Source organism: Tachypleus tridentatus, chromosome 13 (assembly GCF_004210375.1).
Source record: "Tachypleus tridentatus isolate NWPU-2018 chromosome 13, ASM421037v1, whole genome shotgun sequence".
Lineage (NCBI taxonomy): Eukaryota > Metazoa > Arthropoda > Merostomata > Xiphosura > Limulidae > Tachypleus > Tachypleus tridentatus.
Window position 1 is genome coordinate 262,533,318 of NC_134837.1, and position 20,135 is coordinate 262,553,452.

Below are 20,135 nucleotides of genomic sequence, written 5' to 3' on the forward strand. Positions count from 1 at the left end.
AACAGTATTTTGCTTACCAACAGTAAAAGATCTAAAAAGTTAATTCTGTGTAAAATTCTACTTTCTGTTGAAACATCTTGTGTATAACCATTATAAAATAAGTTAAGAGTACTTCGTTTAGTACAGCTTTAGTTCGAATATAAGTAATTTATACATTGTTGTTCTTTTAAGGGGTGTGTTTGCAACTCTTAAAGGAAGATTTATTGTGGTTTAGTAAACTATTCAGATGTTGTTGTTAGCCAGACGCAGCCATGAGGTTATTGTGCCAGGCTCCAAATCCAGTGACCCCAAGTTCGAGTTCCGTTTCCACAAAATTATGTTCTAAACTTTGGAGTGGCGAGTGTAACATAAAAGTGACAGTAAAAACCCAGTATTCAAACAAACAAGGGTAGTAGAGAAGATATTAGTAGGTACTATTGACCAATCACCTTTCGTCTAGTTAATAGGCTTAAAATTATTGACGGTCGTGTACAGACAGCCCGAGTGTAGATTTTCGTATTCTCAAAACCGAGCAAACAAAGTCAACTTGTAAGCTCAAAAATTAAAGTACTGTATTAAAAATGAATTCATCACACATTCATGGTATATTTTGAAAAAGATCACCTTTATAAAAATAAATATTGCCATTTAAACAAACCTGACAATTCGAATCAAAGAAGTAAACTGAAACAAGAACAATTGTCTTTCAAATGCTCTCATGTAACTGCGTTCCTTCGTTATCTATGTTCGTAATTCTTAACGCTCGAACGAACACTAGTTTCTAAAATTTCTCATTTTATGACTTTCCAAAATATTAAATTAAAAGTTGAATTTAAATCACATTTTTAGAACTTTCAATGTTGTTTCATTCATTTAATTAGTCTTAAATTAACTTCAGACTCAACATAGACGCATGCGCATTAAAAAAAACACTTTTAATTGCAAAAAGACATTCGCAAATAACGCGATTGGTTAAGAATATGATTTTCAAAAGTAATGTCTGTTGATACAAAGTAACACTAAGAGTTGATAACAAAGTTGGTGGGCACAAGGTCACAATATATTCTTAGGTAGAAAATAAATACGGTTGGTTGTTATTAAACACGGAGGCGCGACATGGCCAGGTTGGTTAAGGAGTTCGGCTCGTAAGCTGAGGGTTGCGAGTTTGAATCCCTGTTACACCAAACATGATCGCCCTTTCAGAGGTTGGGGCGTTATAATGTGACGGTCAATCCAATTATTCGTTGTTAATAGAATAACCCAAGAGTTGGCGGTGGGTGGTGATGACTAGTTGCCTTCCCTTTAGCCTTACACTGCTAAATTAGGGACGGCTAGCGCAGATAGCCCTCGTGTAGCTTTTCGCGAAATTAAAAAAAACAAACAAACAGTTAAACACAAAACTACATAATAGGTTCACTGTTCTGTGCTCACAGCGAGTATCTAACCCCATTTTTTAGAGATATAAGCTCGAAGATTTACGGCTCAACCACCACGATTAAAACATGATTATGTAACTGAAACAAAAATAATTATATCTGAAAGGAAAATAAAATTATTTAACTATTTGATTACCCACAGAGGTATATTAACTATTCATAGCTCTACATTTAGTCACTTATTTCTCCTATCGTCAATAATTAAACTTTAATCACTAATACATATTTTTTTATAGTCATTGCTTAAGACGTGCATAGGTTATGTTAAAGAAATATGTAACTGAATATCTTGGTGATAATGAGCCATGTTTGGTTTATCTGCTTGCTGTTAAACACAGAGATATTCAATGGGTTGTCTGTGATGAGTCACCAGGAATGAGGATAAGCCAGTCGTTTAATAGTTATTACGTGTATAGCTAATAGTAATGCTAAACCAGTGTCTTCTCACCGAGTGTTTATTTCAGTAGAAACATTACAGCGCTTCTTAGGCTTCGGAGTTTCGATTCACAACATTCCAAAATACGGTTCATTCTTCCTTTTTTCAACCCCATACCCTCTTCTGCTCATTTGATAAAGAACTTCAGGGCCAGCGCTAGTATGGGAAGCCAGGAGAAACATCCTTTCTTAAAAGTCGTTCATTAATTTTGATTTAGGTTCATTATATGTTTAATCTGTCTTCTCTCCAACGGTTAATAACAGCTGCAGCGGGGGGTCAATTGTTACGTGTAGGTAAGTAACATCATCCACGTGAAGTGAGACGTTGTAAGACAGTAACTTACTAGTAATGTATTATATTTTTGGAAGTTTTACACACAAAATAGTTACCGTTTTTTTTATTATTATGGTACTATAGATAGTGCAGTATAATTGCTGTGGAAGCAAATGATTTTTAACCACTCTATGTTATATCTGTTTGATTTTTAACCACTCTATGTTATATCTGATTTTTAACCACTCTATGTTATATCTGTTTTTTAACCACTCTATGTTATATCTGTTTGATTTTTAACCACTCTATGTTATATCTGTTTTTTATTTGGGACAACCAAGTCAGTAGTGAGAAAAGAGTTTCTTTATCGTAGGTGTTTATCGGTTGAAAAGTTTGAACGGGGATTATTCAATTCTCAGTGTTACAAAAGCGACTCACTGAAGTCAAATGTGTTTAACTTTGCTGTACGTATATAAAGCAATAAGCGTTTGTTGATGCTTTTACTGAGCGCTACGGATCAATCTGTTTTATAGATTTGATTAGGTGTCTTCTAATTTAAAATAAAATAATCATAGTATAGTTCGCTCACCATTTTTTATAAATTTTTCAAAGTTTAGTCTTCTACTAAACACATAATGGATAATAAACTCTTTGAGTATCAGTCAATTATTCACGTCACATGTTTTCAAAGGACTTCAGTCTATACGTTCATGACAGCCACGTGTTAGAAGCAGGGAAGGTAAAATAGTGTTTTGACTCTTATATTTGTCACAAATTGCAATTTGCCCCTCTTAAAAGTATGTTTATATAACTCTGTGTTTTGTTTGTAATAATTGTCTATTTGGTTTCCAGAGATTCAATGGCACGTTTTAGGGCTTACACAGTTCGATATGAGAAGTAGACAGCGCGTAGGTATCTCACACATATCTTGATTAACTAAACCTAAACCTCTTACATATCAATATTCACGATAAAAAATAAAACTTCATATCGACTAGATGATGATTTAAAACCTGCCTAAGAAACAAAAACCGATAAGCCTATTTTTGATCAACCCTCGCCAGTCCAGGAGTTACTAATCAAAACCTAGTTTAGATCTGTAAACAGATATGGTGTCCAATGTAAATAAGGCCTTCATTTTATTCAGTGGAGGTCGATCGTATATGCATCCTATTTTTGAATTACATCTTGAATTGTATGTCAAAATATTACAACCAACAACTATTTGACTCTCGAAGTGCAAGAAGCGCCTTATTCGATCTAGCAAACGATACACATTCAGTAACACGTCACTTGATAAGCTACCAATAAGATTTAAGGTATCATACTGTAATGATGGCTAAAAAGTGGTTAGTATTGCTGTTTTATTAAAAACTTGATTCAAAATATAGAAATATTTGCATTCGCAGCATCAGAACTAAGTACTGGTGTATCTTAACGTGATGATGTCTTCAAGCATCATGTAACTTTACACATACAATAATAATAATGATTATCACCACCAGGAAACCGTATAAATCTTCACCACCACCGGTCGAACTATGTAGTTTATTATTACCACCACGAGAACTATGTATTTTATTACCATGTAATTCATTATAAACACCAGATGGTGTAACAACACAAAACCTACTCTTCGTTGTTTTAATTCAAGTTTACACCTTATCAGTAGTTCACTCGTTACGTCATAGAGAAAAGTTTAAATTAACTTTTTCAACTCTTAGGTTTCGTCAGCTGCGATAAGTAAATAGCCAATACATTATAAAAACACACCTACCACCACCTCTTCTTATATAATTTTTTTTCTCACAAATGATCTATCTGAACTGAGGTAAAAGAAGAGAAACAAGCCCAAGAAGCGAATACAACTATCGAATACATGGTTTTAATATTACCTTTCACCCAGTACATCAGTGCAATTTTTGTTTCTATGCCTTCTTTCAGCAGTGGGGGCGTTATAATATGACGATCAATCCCACTATTCGTTGGTAAAAGAGTAGCCCAAGAGATGGCGGTGATGACTAGCTGCATTCCCTCTAGTCTTACACTACTAAATTAGGGACGGCTAGCACAGATAGCCCTCGAGTAGCTTTGTGCGAAATTCAAAACAAACGAACAATTCTACGCCCTCTACCGTGTATACTTATCTTTCTAATTCTGTTTGTTTTCTCTAAAATATAATGTTTCAACTCATCTCCCCCTTCCAGTTTGGACTATCAGATCATTTTCATCCATATGTGGAAGAGAAAATTCACAGTTCCTTCCAGTAGGAAAATGATAACATGATGAAAATATTGACAAGACCCTGAAGTTAAAGCACGTTAAGACCCAGTATTCAATAATAATTTTATAATTTAAAGCACGTTAAGACCCGGTATCAACAATCATGATCAATACATTTCTTTCATCATAAAAAATGTAGTTCAAGTTTACTATTACGGTATAAAAAATTGACTTATTAACTTCATACTTCTTTAACGCTAGCAAAAAACACAAACAAAAAACATGATTTGTGTGATAGTATTATTTCTGCTTATTTGTAGCGCACATTAACAATTTAGAATGACTACGACGTATTATGAAAGATTTTAATCGGTTATGTCTCGTACATAGAACTTGGACTGCTAAATATACACTTCATATTCGAATAATCAGAGTTTGTTTCAAATTTATTACTAAAGTTAGGGCGATCCGTTAACGCCACTATAACATATTCTGACCATGTTTAGAAATCAACAAAACTGATATTAAGTTAGGCTAACTTATTCGACAGATCGACATGTGAATTAACAGTGTCAAAATTTGGATTTTCGACAAACATACAATGACTAGAAGAGTTAGAAAAACAAAATAACACTAAACACTAGAATAGAAAGGTTATTCTGAATCTATATTCAAACAACATAGGACTGAACGTGGCAAAAAACAAAACAAACGTTGATTGGCAAATAACGAAACAGCACTGCGATATTGAATACCACATTTAGAAAGCTATGAATTGTGCAACACAAAATATTTTGAAGTTTAATGCACAAGTTAGCTATTACGTGAAAAGTCAAAACAGAGTATATGTCCCTCATTGAAAATATTAATTTTAGTCCATAAAAATACCATCTACATATACATTTATTTATTATGATTAACAACGGTAGACACACTTTATAAGTTTTTAGTAGAAAATTCTAGTCTTTTTTTAGAAAATGTTCAGTTTAAATTATGTTAAATGAGTGTCCGAATTTAAGGTTTTTCAACAAACAGTATCAACAACTTGCTAAGCCTAAATACAGAGGTTATGATAATTATGACATTAAGATTTAAAATTCCAGTTTATTTTCTAGAAACACAAACTGGTACAAAAACATTCACGTTTTAAAGTAATTAAAACAGAAAAAAGTAACATACAGAGGGCGCGCATGAATGGAACCTATGATATCCATTGAACTTCAAATTAACTTTTACAAGTTACTAATGTTTGATATACAAAGTCCGAATTTAAATCCATGTGTAATAAGAAGTAATATATATATTTTGTACATATATGATATATATTTATTTTTTAACTGTACATTTTTTTAGATTTTTACACAGCCGACTCAATGTACACATACACATATTATTCCCGACACCAGGTCGCCTCATCTTGCCAAAATCATTGCATGAATCATCTAATCTATCCCCTGCTCACACACTCAACGATATTGATTGTTTACTATTATTTCGCTTCTTCAATCTCTGCTCGTGACCCGAGGTTATACCGAAGCTAAAACGTCACATTGAAACACGCCTTAAGTCACGTGCTCAACCTGTTTTTGTGACTGATAGCTTTACGTCTCCAATAAAATCACCAATCGTGAGGTTAGTCTACATGGAATGAGTCACCCATGGGCGTGTCCACTAACAACGCTACCTTCCATGTCGAATGAAACGCAATACTTAGTACACAACAGTGCTTTATCACTCACTGCATATTGTCGTCAAAAGTTAGTGGTTTTACATTGTTATCGAAAATAAAACACCTTAAACATTCTGTTATACAAAATACAACCACCGAAATGTTTGAATAACATCAAGGCCTCATTTGCACAATCAATTTCGTCACAAATATATTTGTTAACGTTCACAGGTGCATAAAATAAACGAAAATCGATTTGCAACTGGTGTTATTATAGATTTACAACCCGCGTCATCACCCACAACACTAATCGAAGATATGGAATTTTCAAGATGGTGTGCGTATTTCCTCTACAAAATTCATTTGTTCTGTTTGTATACTCTCTTAACACATTGCCTTTCTCGTATCACTAACACGCTATCATTTGACGTTTTCTTCTCGAAGTTCAATATTTTTCTCCTCGTTGTTTCTGTCCCTAAAGAAGCCCAGTCGAGTTCTGCTTTCTCGTACTGTAACCGTTACGAGATTAGACGTGACGTCAGTAATGAAGATCTGATCCACTAGGTTGTTCTGGATACGCCAAAACTCAGGCGCCGAAGTTATATCTTCACATTTGGTGTTAGGCTTGCCGGAGTAAGTTACTTGGTTATTGCTGTGCTTGGGTTGGAGCAACGATCCGGGAGCCAAGGGACCTTTTCCCCGAACAGCCGTCCCGCTGGTGACAACCTGGTTCTGACCGTCATCGTTATGGTTCTCCTGGTCGGAGTTGTTTCCTGCTCCAGGCAGAGATGTCCCATTGGGCTGGGTAACAGCTGCTCCATTCACGTCTTCTTGTTTGAATGGCGGGGTAATCAGTGATACTGGGGTGTTGCCACTTACGGGAACTTTGACTGATCCACGTGCGTGTTGACCACCCTTAATCGCGAAGCCGGAGGCACCAAACTGAGCAGAGCGGACACTCGACGCCGTGTTTTTAGGACCGACAGTAACTGTGGAAACAGCTGGATTTACTACAACATTGTCGTCGTTTATCGATGTTGTCTCAACTTGGACATTGGCTTCAGACTCTGGCGAGGTGACCGGAAGTGGTCGTTTACCATTCAGGATAAGGGATGAAGAGAAATTAGTGGGTAACTGGACATTCGAAGAAGAATTGACTGTCTTCGATAATTTAACTGGGATCGAGTTCTCCACCTCGCCATCCTGGTTAGGACTAACAGCCTCTGTAGCTCTTTCTTCTGTCCAAGAATCCACTCTGCGTTTCATCGTCTCTTTTTTAGTTGCTAATCTATCATCAACATCAAAGACAGGAGAATGGACAGAAGCGTCAGCGAAAGGTTCGTTGGACTCGACATTCTCTTCGGCAGCTCTTGCCACGGACTCGGCTTCGTCTGTCGAGTCGCTCCATACTTTATGGACTGACTTCCAGTCCCCTCTAGAATCCAGTACGTCACCTGCACTCTGCGAGAATTACAATTTTATTATTAATTTGCAATTTCGCGTGGATGAGACTTACTGGGTGAATCTGTTATTAGTTGTTATTTCGAACACGAATCTACTTTACGCTATCCCTTACATTATCACTGGCTAATTTTATGAAAAAGGAACATTTGCTTTACATAAATCTAATTTAACGTGTTCACCTGAATTTTTTTTATCACCGTAACATCACAGGTTGAAAAACAAAATCTATAATATCTACATTTCCGTGCATATATTTTATTGTTATTTCAACAATCAAACCTCCTAAAATTATCTGTCCAGAGTTTTTTTTATCTATAATTAAAACAGAATGTAATGGCAAACAAATGTCATAATCACTTACCGAACTTCGTTCTTTTTTAGGCTTAGGTCCTCTTTTTCCCGGATTTATCTCTCTTTCCTTTTGACTGTAGAACGAACAAATAATTAATTTCAGAATTATAATGACCAGGTCATCAAAACTGGACATTAATATAACTACCATAAAAACATTCAAAATTTGACCAATAAAAAGATTTTTTAAAATCTGAATACGAGTAACTAACACACAAATAGTACCTTCGTCCAAATACAAACAACATATTAATGTGGGTTATTTTATCACGCTTTCATCTTTCACGTACACGAACAAAATGCAACGCATTAATCCAGAAAATCACCCCCAACTTAACAGTTGCTATCCCTGACTCAACACAATACACATGAACGAACAGTCACGTAATGCGAACGTCCAACTTTTAACACGCACAGAAACGAAACAAGAATCTTTGTATGAATATATTTACGTTTAATTACGAAATTCTGCACGTTCTGAGCTTTCAATAAAGAACTGAGTTTCAATATGTGTTGACAATGAAATGTGAATATATTTTTATCCATATACCGATTCAGCAACAGTTATTTATTCCCTTGACAACAAACTACCGGTAGCGCTGTATTTCGTTGCGATCGAGCGCAGGCGCATCACCAACGAATCGCGCCATTTTGTATGAGAGGTTTTGCACTTACCTTGCTTCGAAAGCTTCAAGTAGCCGTGCGTCCAAAATGTTTTCTTCTGGTTCCCAAGTATTGTATCTGCGTGTGAGAATAATAATAATGATTAAAAGTGAGTATCGCATATCATTTTGTAACTTACAGTGAAATTAAATACTGAATTGATTTAACGTTAGAAACATGTACTTACTTAGGGCTCCATCCCTTCCACTTCACTAAGTATTCAACCCGACCCTGAGGAAACAGAAAAATATATAAACATTACTCATTTCAACATTTTTCTGTGAAGAAACATTTCAAAAAGACTTGGGTAAGTTTCGCTTACCTTTCTTATTCGCTTTTTCTGAATGCATTCTGCGGCAAAAACACGTTCGCCAACTGAAGATAGTTCCATTTGAGCCGAGTACAAACTATTCAGTCGCCGTCTTGCAACACTACCCAACGTACGATTCAGGCCTCGCGCAAAGCTTGTTTTCAACTGGCTCTAGTTCGAGCGCAAGTCGCTTCGATAGTGCTCGCATTACCCAGAATTCCAAAGTGTGTCTGACGTCAATGTCTACCAGTTAAGGCTGTTGAAGTAGATCCCCTCCCCTAAGAGGTGTGTGTGTGGCCTGATGGTAGTGACTGTTTGCTGAGTATGTCCTTCGCACAGCTAGATTCACTGTTCTTTGTGTAAACTATTTCACAACTGCTTTTAAGTCCCCTAAAGATTTTGCAACACCCTGTAAAATAAACAGTTGATTACAGACCGTCATTAAAGCAAGCATTTTAAAGTAATTTTTCAATTACGTATACGGAAGATCAAAACAACCATATTTAACCCTCATGGTACCAAACTAAACCCGGTGGATTTTTAGATTGTTTTTGTTTTAAACATTTTACAAAAAAAATAATATTCATTCTTATCCGAAATCAAACACCATGTAGAAATGTCATCAAAGCATTGGTTCAACTTTTCAGCCATACCAATATTACATAGAATAAAACTTATAACCAAATATTACCTGTGTTTCTCTTTACAGAATATTACTGAACACAAAGAAACACATATTTCTGACAAATACATCATTAAAGTTCCGTTTATATAATTAAAATGTCTACCGTTCTGATGGTAAACAACGACTTGGATTAATCGATCGTTAGAAGCCACAATAATAATATTTATTGATAAATGTGAAGGTGCGAGTAAATCACGCCCATAACATGAGCAACAAAATCTAATTTGAGTTTCTCGGACTGGACGCTAACTTTGGTTCTTCTTACAGAGTACCTTCAGTAAACATCTATATGTCTCATAAACCTTATGTCAGCCTCTAATGTTACTGTAACAACGGGTCATTTTTTCTTCTACCTGATACAGAGTATTTCTTTATACTGCCGTATCCGAACAAACGATGTTTTTTGGCAAAACAACTATATCCGTGCAATGAATGTTTGTTTTCTATACTTCTATATCCAAAAAGTGAATGTTTATTTTCTATACTTCTATATCCGAAAACTGAATGTTTGTTTTCTATACTTCTATATCCGAACAATTAATGTTTGTTTTCTATACTTCTATATCCAAACACTGAATGTTTATTTTCTATGCTTCTATATCCCAACACTGAATGTTTGTTTTCTATACTTTTGTATCCGAACAATTAATGTTTGTTTTCTATACTTCTGTATCCGAACACTGAATGTTTATTTTCCATACTGCTATATCCGAACAGTGAATGTTTCTTTTCTGTTTGTCTGTATCCGAACACTGAATGTTTATTTTCTGTTCTTCTGTATCCGAACACTGAATGTTTATTTTCTTTTTTCTGTATCCGAACACTGAATGTATATTTTCTTTTTTCTGTATCCGAACACTGAATGTTTGTTTTCTATACTTCTATATCCGAACAATTAATGTTTGTTTTATATGCTTCTATATCCGAACACTTAATGTTTGTTTTCTATGCTTCTATATCCGAACACTTAATGTTTGTTTTCTATACTTCTGTATCCGAACACTGAATCTTTATTTTCTATACTGCTATATCCCAACACTGAATGTTTGTTTTCTATACTTTTGTATCCGAACAATTAATGTTTGTTTTCTATACTTCTGTATCCGAACACTGAATGTTTATTTTCCATACTGCTATATCCGAACAGTGAATGCTTATTTTCTATATCGCTATATCTAAACACTGAATGTTTATTTTATATACTGCTATACCCGAACTTTTAATGTTTGTTTTCTATACTTCTATATACGAACAATGTATTTTAATTTTTTATACTGCTATATTCGAGCAGTGAATGTATATTTTCTATACTGCTATATCCGAACAATGAATATTTATTTTCTATAATTCTGTATACGAACAGTGAATGTTCATTTTCTATTCTGCTATATCCGAACAATGAATGTTTTTTTTTGTATCCGAACACTGAATGTTTTTTTTCTGTTTTTCTGTATCCGAACACTTGTTTCTGTTTTGTTTTTTTTCTGTATCCGAACACTGAATGTTTATTTTCTGTTTTTCTGTATCCGAACACTGAATGTTTCTTTTCTGTTTTTCTGTATCCGAACACTGAATGTTTCTTTTCTGTTTTTCTGTATCCGAACACTGAATGTTTATTTTCTGTTTTTCTATCCGAACACTGAATGTTTATTTTCTGTTTTTCTGTATCCGAACACTGAATGTTTGTTTTCTGTTTTTCTGTGTCCGAACACTGAATGTTTGTTTTCTGTTTTTCTGTATCTGAACACTGAATGTTTCTTTTCTGTTCTTCTGTATCCGAACACTGAATGTTTCTTTTCTGTTTTTCTGTATCCGAACACTGAATGTTTCTTTTCTGTTTTTCTGTATCCGAACACTGAATGTTTATTTTCTGTTTTTCTGTATCTGAACACTGAATGTTTCTTTTCTGTTTTTCTGTATCCGAACACTGAATGTTTATTTTCTGTTTTTCTGTATCTGAACACTGAATGTTTATTTTCTTTTTTCTGTATCCGAACACTGAATGTTTCTTTTCTGTTTTTCTGTATCCAAACACTGAATGTTTCTTTTCTGTTTTTCTGTATCCGAACACTGAATGTTTTTTTTCTGTTTTTCTGTATCTGAACACTGAATGCTTATTTTCTATATTTTTTGTATTCGAACACTGAATGTTTATTTTTTATTTTTCTGTGTCCGAAATCTGATGTTTATTTTCTGTTTTTCTGTATCCAAACATTGAATGTTTATTTTCTGTTTTTCTGTATCCGAACACTGAATGTTTATTTTCTTTTTTTCTGTATCAGAACACTGAATGTTTATTTTCTTTTTTCTGTATTCGTACACTGAATGCTTATTTTCTATTTTTTTTATTCGAACACTGAATGTTTATTTTGTGTATCCGAACACTGAATGTTTCTTTTCTGTTTTTCTGTATCCGAACACTGAATGTTTCTTTTCTGTTTTTCTGTATCCGAACACTGAATGTTTTTTTTCTGTTTTTCTGTATCCGAACACTGAATGTTTCTTTTCTGTTTTTCTGTATCCGAACACTGAATGTTTATTTTCTTTTTTTCTGTATCCGAACACTGAATGTTTATTTTCTTTTTTTCTGTATCCGAACACTGAATGTTAATTTTCTGTTTTTCTGTATCCGAACACTGAATGTTTCTTTTCTGTTTTTCTGTATCCGAACACTGAATGTTTATTTTCTGTTTTTCTGTATCCGAACACTGAATGTTTATTTTCTGTTTTTCTGTATCCGAACACTGAATGTTTATTTTCTGTTTTTTTCTGTATCCGAACACTGAATGTTTCTTTTCTGTTTTTCTGTATCCGAACACTGAATGTTTCTTTTCTGTTTTTCCGTATCCGAACAAAGAATGTTTCTTTTCTGTTTTTCTGTATCCGAACACTGAATGTTTCTTTTCTGTTTTTCTGTATCCGAACACTGAATGTTTCTTTTCTGTTTTTCTGTATCCGAACACTGAATGTTTCTTTTCTGTTTTTCTGTATCCGAACACTGAATGTTTCTTTTCTGTTTTTCTGTATCCGAACACTGAATGTTTATTTTCTTTTTTTCTGTATCCGAACACTGAATGTTTATTTTCTTTTTTTCTGTATCCGAACACTGAATGTTAATTTTCTGTTTTTCTGTATCCGAACACTGAATGTTTATTTTTCTGTTTTTCTGTATCCGAACACTGAATGTTTCTTTTCTGTTTTTCTGTATCCGAACACTGAATGTTTATTTTTTTTTTTCTGTATCCGAACACTGAATGTTTATTTTCTTTTTTTCTGTATCCGAACACTGAATGTTAATTTTCTGTTTTTCTGTATCCGAACACTGAATGTTAATTTTCTGTTTTTCTGTATCCGAACACTGAATGTTTATTTTCTGTTTTTCTGTATCCGAACACTGAATGTTTATTTTCTGTTTTTCTGTATCCGAACACTGAATGTTTATTTTCTGTTTTTCTGTATCCGAACACTGAATGTTTATTTTCTGTATCGCTGTATCCGAACACTGAATGTTTATTTTCTATTTTTGTATGCTATACCGAACACTGAATGTTTGTTTTCTATTTTCTGTATCCGAACACTGAATGTTTATTTTTATTTTTTTACTGTATATTCGAACACTGAATGTTTATTTTCTATTTTGCTGTATCCGAACACTGAATGTTTATTTTCTATAATTCTGTATACGAACAGTGAATGTTTATTTTCTATTCTGCTATATCCGAACAATGAATGTTTTTTTTTTTGTATCCGAACACTGAATGTTTCTTTTCTGTTTTTCTGTATCCGAACACTGAATGTTTTTTTTTCTGTTTTTCTGTATCCGAACACTGAATGTTTATTTTCTGTTTTTCTGTATCCGAACACTGAATGTTGAATGTTTGTTTTGAATGTTTCTTTTCTGTTTTTCTGTATCCGAACACTGAATGTTTCTTTTCTGTTTTTCTGTATCCGAACACTGAATGTTTATTTTCTGTTTTTCTGTATCCGAACACTGAATGTTTATTTTCTGTTTTTCTGTATCCGAACACTGAATGTTTTTTTTCTGTTTTTCTGTATCCGAACACTGAATGTTTGTTTTCTGTTTTTCTGTATCCGAACACTGAATGTTTCTTTTCTGTTTTTCTGTATCCGAACACTGAATGTTTCTTTTCTGTTTTTCTGTATCCGAACACTGAATGTTTATTTTCTGTTTTTCTGTATCCGAACACTGAATGTTTCTTTTCTGTTTTTCTGTATCCGAACACTGAATGTTTATTTTCTGTTTTTCTGTATCTGAACACTGAATGTTTCTTTTCTGTTTTCTGTATCCGAACACTGAATGTTTATTTTCTGTTTTTCTGTATCTGAACACTGAATGTTTATTTTCTTTTTTCTGTATCCGAACACTGAATGTTTCTTTTCTGTTTTTCTGTATCCGAACACTGAATGTTTCTTTTCTGTTTTTCTGTATCCGAACACTGAATGTTTTTTTTCTGTTTTTTCTGTATCTGAACACTGAATGTTTATTTTCTATTTTTTTTGTATCCGAACACTGAATGTTTATTTTCTGTTTTTCTGTATCCGAACACTGAATGTTTATTTTCTGTTGTTTTTTTGTATCCGAACACTGAATGTTTATTTTTTGTTTTTCTGTATCCGAACACTGAATGTTTATTTTCTGTTTTTCTGTATCCAAACACTGAATGTTTATTTTCTGTTTTTCTGTATCCGAACACTGAATGTTTATTTTCTGTTTTTCTGTATCTCAACACTGAATGTTTATTTTCTTTTTTCTGTATCAGAACACTGAATGTTTATTTTCTTTTTTTCTGTATTCGAACACTGAATGTTTATTTTCTATTTTTTTTATTTTGTGTATCCGAACACTGAATTTTTATTTTTCTGTATCCGAACACTGAATGTTTTTTTTCTGTTTTTCTGTATCCGAACACTGAATGTTTCTTTTCTGTTTTTCTGTATCCGAACACTGAATGTTTCTTTTCTGTTTTTCTGTATCCGAACACTGAATGTTTCTTTTCTGTTTTTTTTTTCTGTATCCGAACACTGAATGTTTATTTTTCTGTTTTTCTGTATCCGAACACTGAATGTTTATTTTCTGTTTTTCTGTATCCGAACACTGAATGTTTATTTTCTTTTTTTCTGTATCCGAACACTGAATGTTTATTTTCTGTTTTTCTGTATCCGAACACTGAATGTTAATTTTCTGTTTTTCTGTATCCGAACACTGAATGTTTCTTTTCTGTTTTTCTGTATCCGAACACTGAATGTTTATTTTCTGTTTTTCTGTATCCGAACACTGAATGTTTATTTTCTTTTTTTCTGTATCCGAACACTGAATGTTTATTTCTCTGTTTTCTGTATCCGAACACTGAATGTTTATTTTCTGTTTTTCTGTATCCGAACACTGAATGTTTATTTTCTGTTTTTCTGTATCCGAACACTGAATGTTTCTTTTCTGTTTTTCTGTATCCGAACACTGAATGTTTCTTTTTCTGTTTTTCCGTATCCGAACACTGAATGTTTCTTTTCTGTTTTTCTGTATCCGAACACTGAATGTTTCTTTTTTTCTGTTTTCTGTATCCGAACACTGAATGTTTATTTTCTTTTTTCTGTATCCGAACACTGAATGTTTATTTTCTGTTTTCTGTATCCGAACACTGAATGTTAATTTTCTGTTTTTCTGTATCCGAACACTGAATGTTTATTTTCTGTTTTTCTGTATCCGAACACTGAATGTTTATTTTCTGTTTTTCTGTATCCGAACACTGAATGTTTATTTTCTTTTTTCTGTATGTATCTGAACACTGAATGTTTATTTTCTTTTTTCTGTATCCGAACACTGAATGTTTTTTCTATTTTCTGAATTTTTTTTATCCGAACACTGAATGTTTATTTTCTGTTTTTCTGTATCCGAACACTGAATGTTTCTTTTCTGTTTTTTTCTCTGTATCCGAACACTGAATGTTTCTTTTCTGTTTTTCTGTATCCGAACACTGAATGTTTCTTTTCTGTTTTTCTGTATCCGAACACTGAATGTTTCTTTTCTGTTTTTCTGTATCCGAACACTGAATGTTTCTTTTTTTTTGTTTATTTTCTGTTTTTCTGTATCCGAACACTGAATGTTTATTTTCTTTTTTTCTGTATCCGAACACTGAATGTTTATTTTCTTTTTTTCTGTATCCGAACACTGAATGTTTATTTTCTGTTTTTCTGTATCCGAACACTGAATGTTTATTTTCTGTTTTTCTGTATCCGAACACTGAATGTTTATTTTTGTTTTTTTTCTGTATCCGAACACTGAATGTTTATTTTCTTTTTTCTGTATCCGAACACTGAATGTTTATTTTCTGTTTTTCTGTATCCGAACACTGAATGTTAATTTTCTGTTTTTTTTTTTCTGTATCCGAACACTGAATGTTAATTTTCTGTTTTTCTGTATCCGAACACTGAATGTTTTTTTTTTCTGTTTTTCTGTATCCGAACACTGAATGTTTATTTTCTGTTTTTCTGTATCCGAACACTGAATGTTTATTTTCTGTTTTTCTGTATCCGAACACTGAATGTTTGTTTTCTGTTTTTCTGTATCCGAACACTGAATGTTTTTTTTCTGTTTTTCTGTATCCGAACACTGAATGTTTATTTTCTGTTTTTCTGTATCCGAACACTGAATGTTTATTTTCTGTTTTTCTGTATCCGAACACTGAATGTTTATTTTCTGTTTTTCTGTATCCGAACACTGAATGTTTATTTTCTGTTTTTCTGTATCCGAACACTGAATGTTTCTTTTCTGTTTTTCTGTATCCGAACACTGAATGTTTCTTTTCTGTTTTTCTGTATCCGAACACTGAATGTTTGTTTTCTGTTTTTCTGTATCCGAACACTGAATGTTTCTTTTCTGTTTTTCTGTATCCGAACACTGAATGTTTATTTTCTGTTTTTCTGTATCCGAACACTGAATGTTTCTTTTCTGTTTTTCTGTATCCGAACACTGAATGTTTATTTTCTGTTTTTCTGTATCTGAACACTGAATGTTTATTTTCTTTTTTCTGTATCCGAACACTGAATGTTTCTTTTCTGTTTTTCTGTATCCAAACACTGAATGTTTCTTTTCTGTTTTTCTGTATCCGAACACTGAATGTTTTTTTTCTGTTTTTCTGTATCTGAACACTGAATGCTTATTTTCTATATTTTTTGTATTCGAACACTGAATGTTTATTTTCTGTTTTTCTGTATCCGAACACTGAATGTTTATTTTCTGTTGTTTTTTTTGTATCCGAACACTGAATGTTTATTTTTTATTTTTCTGTGTCCGAAATCTGATGTTTATTTTCTGTTTTTCTGTATCCAAACATTGAATGTTTATTTTCTGTTTTTCTGTATCCGAACACTGAATGTTTATTTTCTGTTTTTCTGTATCTCAACACTGAATGTTTATTTTCTTTTTTCTGTATCAGAACACTGAATGTTTATTTTCTTTTTTCTGTATTCGTACACTGAATGCTTATTTTCTATTTTTTTTTATTCGAACACTGAATGTTTATTTTGTGTATCCGAACACTGAATGTTTCTTTTCTGTTTTTCTGTATCCGAACACTGAATGTTTCTTTTCTGTTTTTCCGTATCCGAACAAAGAATGTTTCTTTTCTGTTTTTCTGTATCCGAACACTGAATGTTTTTTTTCTGTTTTTCTGTATCCGAACACTGAATGTTTATTTTCTTTTTTTCTGTATCCGAACACTGAATGTTAATTTTCTGTTTTTCTGTATCCGAACACTGAATGTTAATTTTCTGTTTTTCTGTATCCGAACACTGAATGTTTCTTTTCTGTTTTTCTGTATCCGAACACTGAATGTTTCTTTTCTGTTTTTCTGTATCCGAACACTGAATGTTTGTTTTCTGTTTTTCTGTGTCCGAACACTGAATGTTTGTTTTCTGTTTTTCTGTATCTGAACACTGAATGTTTCTTTTCTGTTCTTCTGTATCCGAACACTGAATGTTTCTTTTCTGTGTTTTTCTGTATCCGAACACTGAATGTTTCTTTTCTGTTTTTCTGTATCCGAACACTGAATGTTTCTTTTCTGTTTTTCTGTATCCGAACACTGAATGTTTATTTTCTGTTTTTCTGTATCTGAACACTGAATGTTTCTTTTCTGTTTTTCTGTATCCGAACACTGAATGTTTATTTTCTGTTTTTCTGTATCTGAACACTGAATGTTTATTTTCTGTTTTTCTGTATCCAAACACTGAATGTTTCTTTTCTGTATCCAAACACTGAATGTTTCTTTTCTGTTTTTCTGTATCCGAACACTGAATGTTTTTTTTCTGTTTTTCTGTATCTGAACACTGAATGTTTATTTTCTATATTTTTTGTATTCGAACACTGAATGTTTATTTTCTGTTTTTCTGTATCCGAACACTGAATGTTTATTTTCTGTTGTTTTTTTTGTATCCGAACACTGAATGTTTATTTTTTATTTTTCTGTGTCCGAAATCTGATGTTTATTTTCTGTTTTTCTGTATCCAAACATTGAATGTTTATTTTCTGTTTTTCTGTATCCGAACACTGAATGTTTATTTTCTGTTTTTCTGTATCTCAACACTGAATGTTTATTTTTTTTTTTCTGTATCAGAACACTGAATGTTTATTTTCTTTTTTCTGTATTCGTACACTGAATGCTTATTTTCTATTTTTTTTATTCGAACACTGAATGTTTATTTTGTGTATCCGAACACTGAATGTTTCTTTTCTGTATCCGAACACTTTTTCTGTTTTTCTGTATCCGAACACTGAATGTTTCTTTTCTGTTTTTCTGTATCCGAACACTGAATGTTTCTTTTCTGTTTTTCTGTATCCGAACACTGAATGTTTCTTTTCTGTTTTTCTGTATCCGAACACTGAATGTTTTTTTCTGTTTTTCTGTATCCGAACACTGAATGTTTATTTTCTTTTTTTCTGTATCCGAACACTGAATGTTAATTTTCTGTTTTTCTGTATCCGAACACTGAATGTTTATTTTCTGTTTTTCTGTATCCGAACACTGAATGTTTATTTTCTGTTTTTCTGTATCCGAACACTGAATGTTTATTTTCTGTTTTTCTGTATCCGAACACTGAATGTTTCTTTTCTGTTTTTCTGTATCCGAACACTGAATGTTTATTTTCTTTTTTTCTGTATCCGAACACTGAATGTTTATTTTCTGTTTTTCTGTATCCGAACACTGAATGTTAATTTTCTGTTTTTCTGTATCCGAACACTGAATGTTTCTTTTCTGTTTTTCTGTATCCGAACACTGAATGTTTTTTTTTCTGTTTTTCTGTATCCGAACACTGAATGTTTGTTTTCTGTTTTTCTGTATCCGAACACTGAATGTTTATTTTCTTTTTTCTGTATCCGAACACTGAATGTTTATTTTCTGTTTTTCTGTATCCGAACACTGAATGTTAATTTTCTGTTTTTCTGTATCCGAACACTGAATGTTTATTTTCTGTTTTTCTGTATCCGAACACTGAATGTTTATTTTCTGTTTTTCTGTATCCGAACACTGAATGTTTCTTTTCTGTTTTTCTGTATCCGAACACTGAATGTTTTTTTTCTGTTTTTCTGTATCCGAACACTGAATGTTTATTTTCTGTTTTTCTGTATCCGAACACTGAATGTTTTTTTCTGTTTTTCTGTATCCGAACACTGAATGTTTATTTTCTGTTTTTCTGTATCCGAACACTGAATGTTTATTTTCTGTTTTTCTGTATCCGAACACTGAATGTTTATTTTCTGTTTTTCTGTATCCGAACACTGAATGTTAATTTTCTGTTTTTTCTGTATCCGAACACTGAATGTTTCTTTTTTCTGTTTTGTTTTTTTCTGTATCCGAACACTGAATGTTTTTTTTTCTGTTTTTCTGTATCCGAACACTGAATGTTTGTTTTCTGTTTTTCTGTATCCGAACACTGAATGTTTATTTTCTGTTTTTCTGTATCCGAACACTGAATGTTTATTTTCTATACTTCTGTATCCGAACACTGAATGTTTATTTTCCATACTGCTATATCCGAACAGTTAATGCTTATTTTCTATATCGCTATATCCAAACACTGAATGTTTATTTTATATACTGCTATATCCGAACAATGAATATTTATTTTCTATAATTCTGTATACGAACAGTGAATGTTTATTTTCTATTCTGCTATATCCGAACAATGAATGTTTTTTTTTGTATCCGAACACTGAATGTTTCTTTTCTGTTTTTCTGTATCCGAACACTGAATGTTTATTTTCTGTTTTTCTCTATCCGAACACTGAATGTTTATTTTCTGTTTTTCTGTATCCGAACACTGAATGTTTGTTTTCTGTTTTTCTGTGTCCGAACACTGAATGTTTGTTTTCTGTTTTTCTGTATCTGAACACTGAATGTTTCATTTCTGTTCTTCTGTATCCGAACTCTGAATGTTTTTTTTCTGTTTTTCTGTATCCGAACACTGAATGTTTCTTTTCTGTTTTTCTGTATCCGAACACTGAATGTTTATTTTCTGTTTTTCTGTATCTGAACACTGAATGTTTATTTTCTTTTTTCTGTATCCGAACACTGAATGTTTATTTTGTTGTTGTTTTTGTATCCGAACACTGAATGCTTATTTTCTATATT

General features: G+C 32.7%; 1 protein-coding gene and 1 long non-coding RNA gene across 2 annotated transcripts in view; one reads left to right on the forward strand and one right to left on the reverse strand.

Moving 5' to 3' along the window:
* Positions 1-4,698: 4,698 nt before the first annotated feature.
* On the reverse strand, positions 4,699-9,031 carry LOC143240862 (uncharacterized). Its single transcript, XM_076484065.1, has 5 exons — positions 8,817-9,031; positions 8,682-8,725; positions 8,507-8,572; positions 7,842-7,905; positions 4,699-7,477 (listed from the first exon to the last, which is right to left on the reverse strand). Exons 1-5 carry the CDS (start codon positions 8,883-8,885, stop codon positions 6,437-6,439), a joined length of 1,284 nt encoding a protein of 427 aa, XP_076340180.1. The 5' UTR covers positions 8,886-9,031; the 3' UTR covers positions 4,699-6,436.
* The window catches only part of LOC143240863 (uncharacterized), a 130,229-nt gene continuing 118,376 nt past the window's right edge, over positions 8,283-20,135 (forward strand). The window contains exon 1 of the long non-coding RNA XR_013022006.1: positions 8,283-8,801. This is a non-coding gene — a long non-coding RNA (uncharacterized LOC143240863). The remainder of the gene's footprint in view (positions 8,802-20,135) is intronic.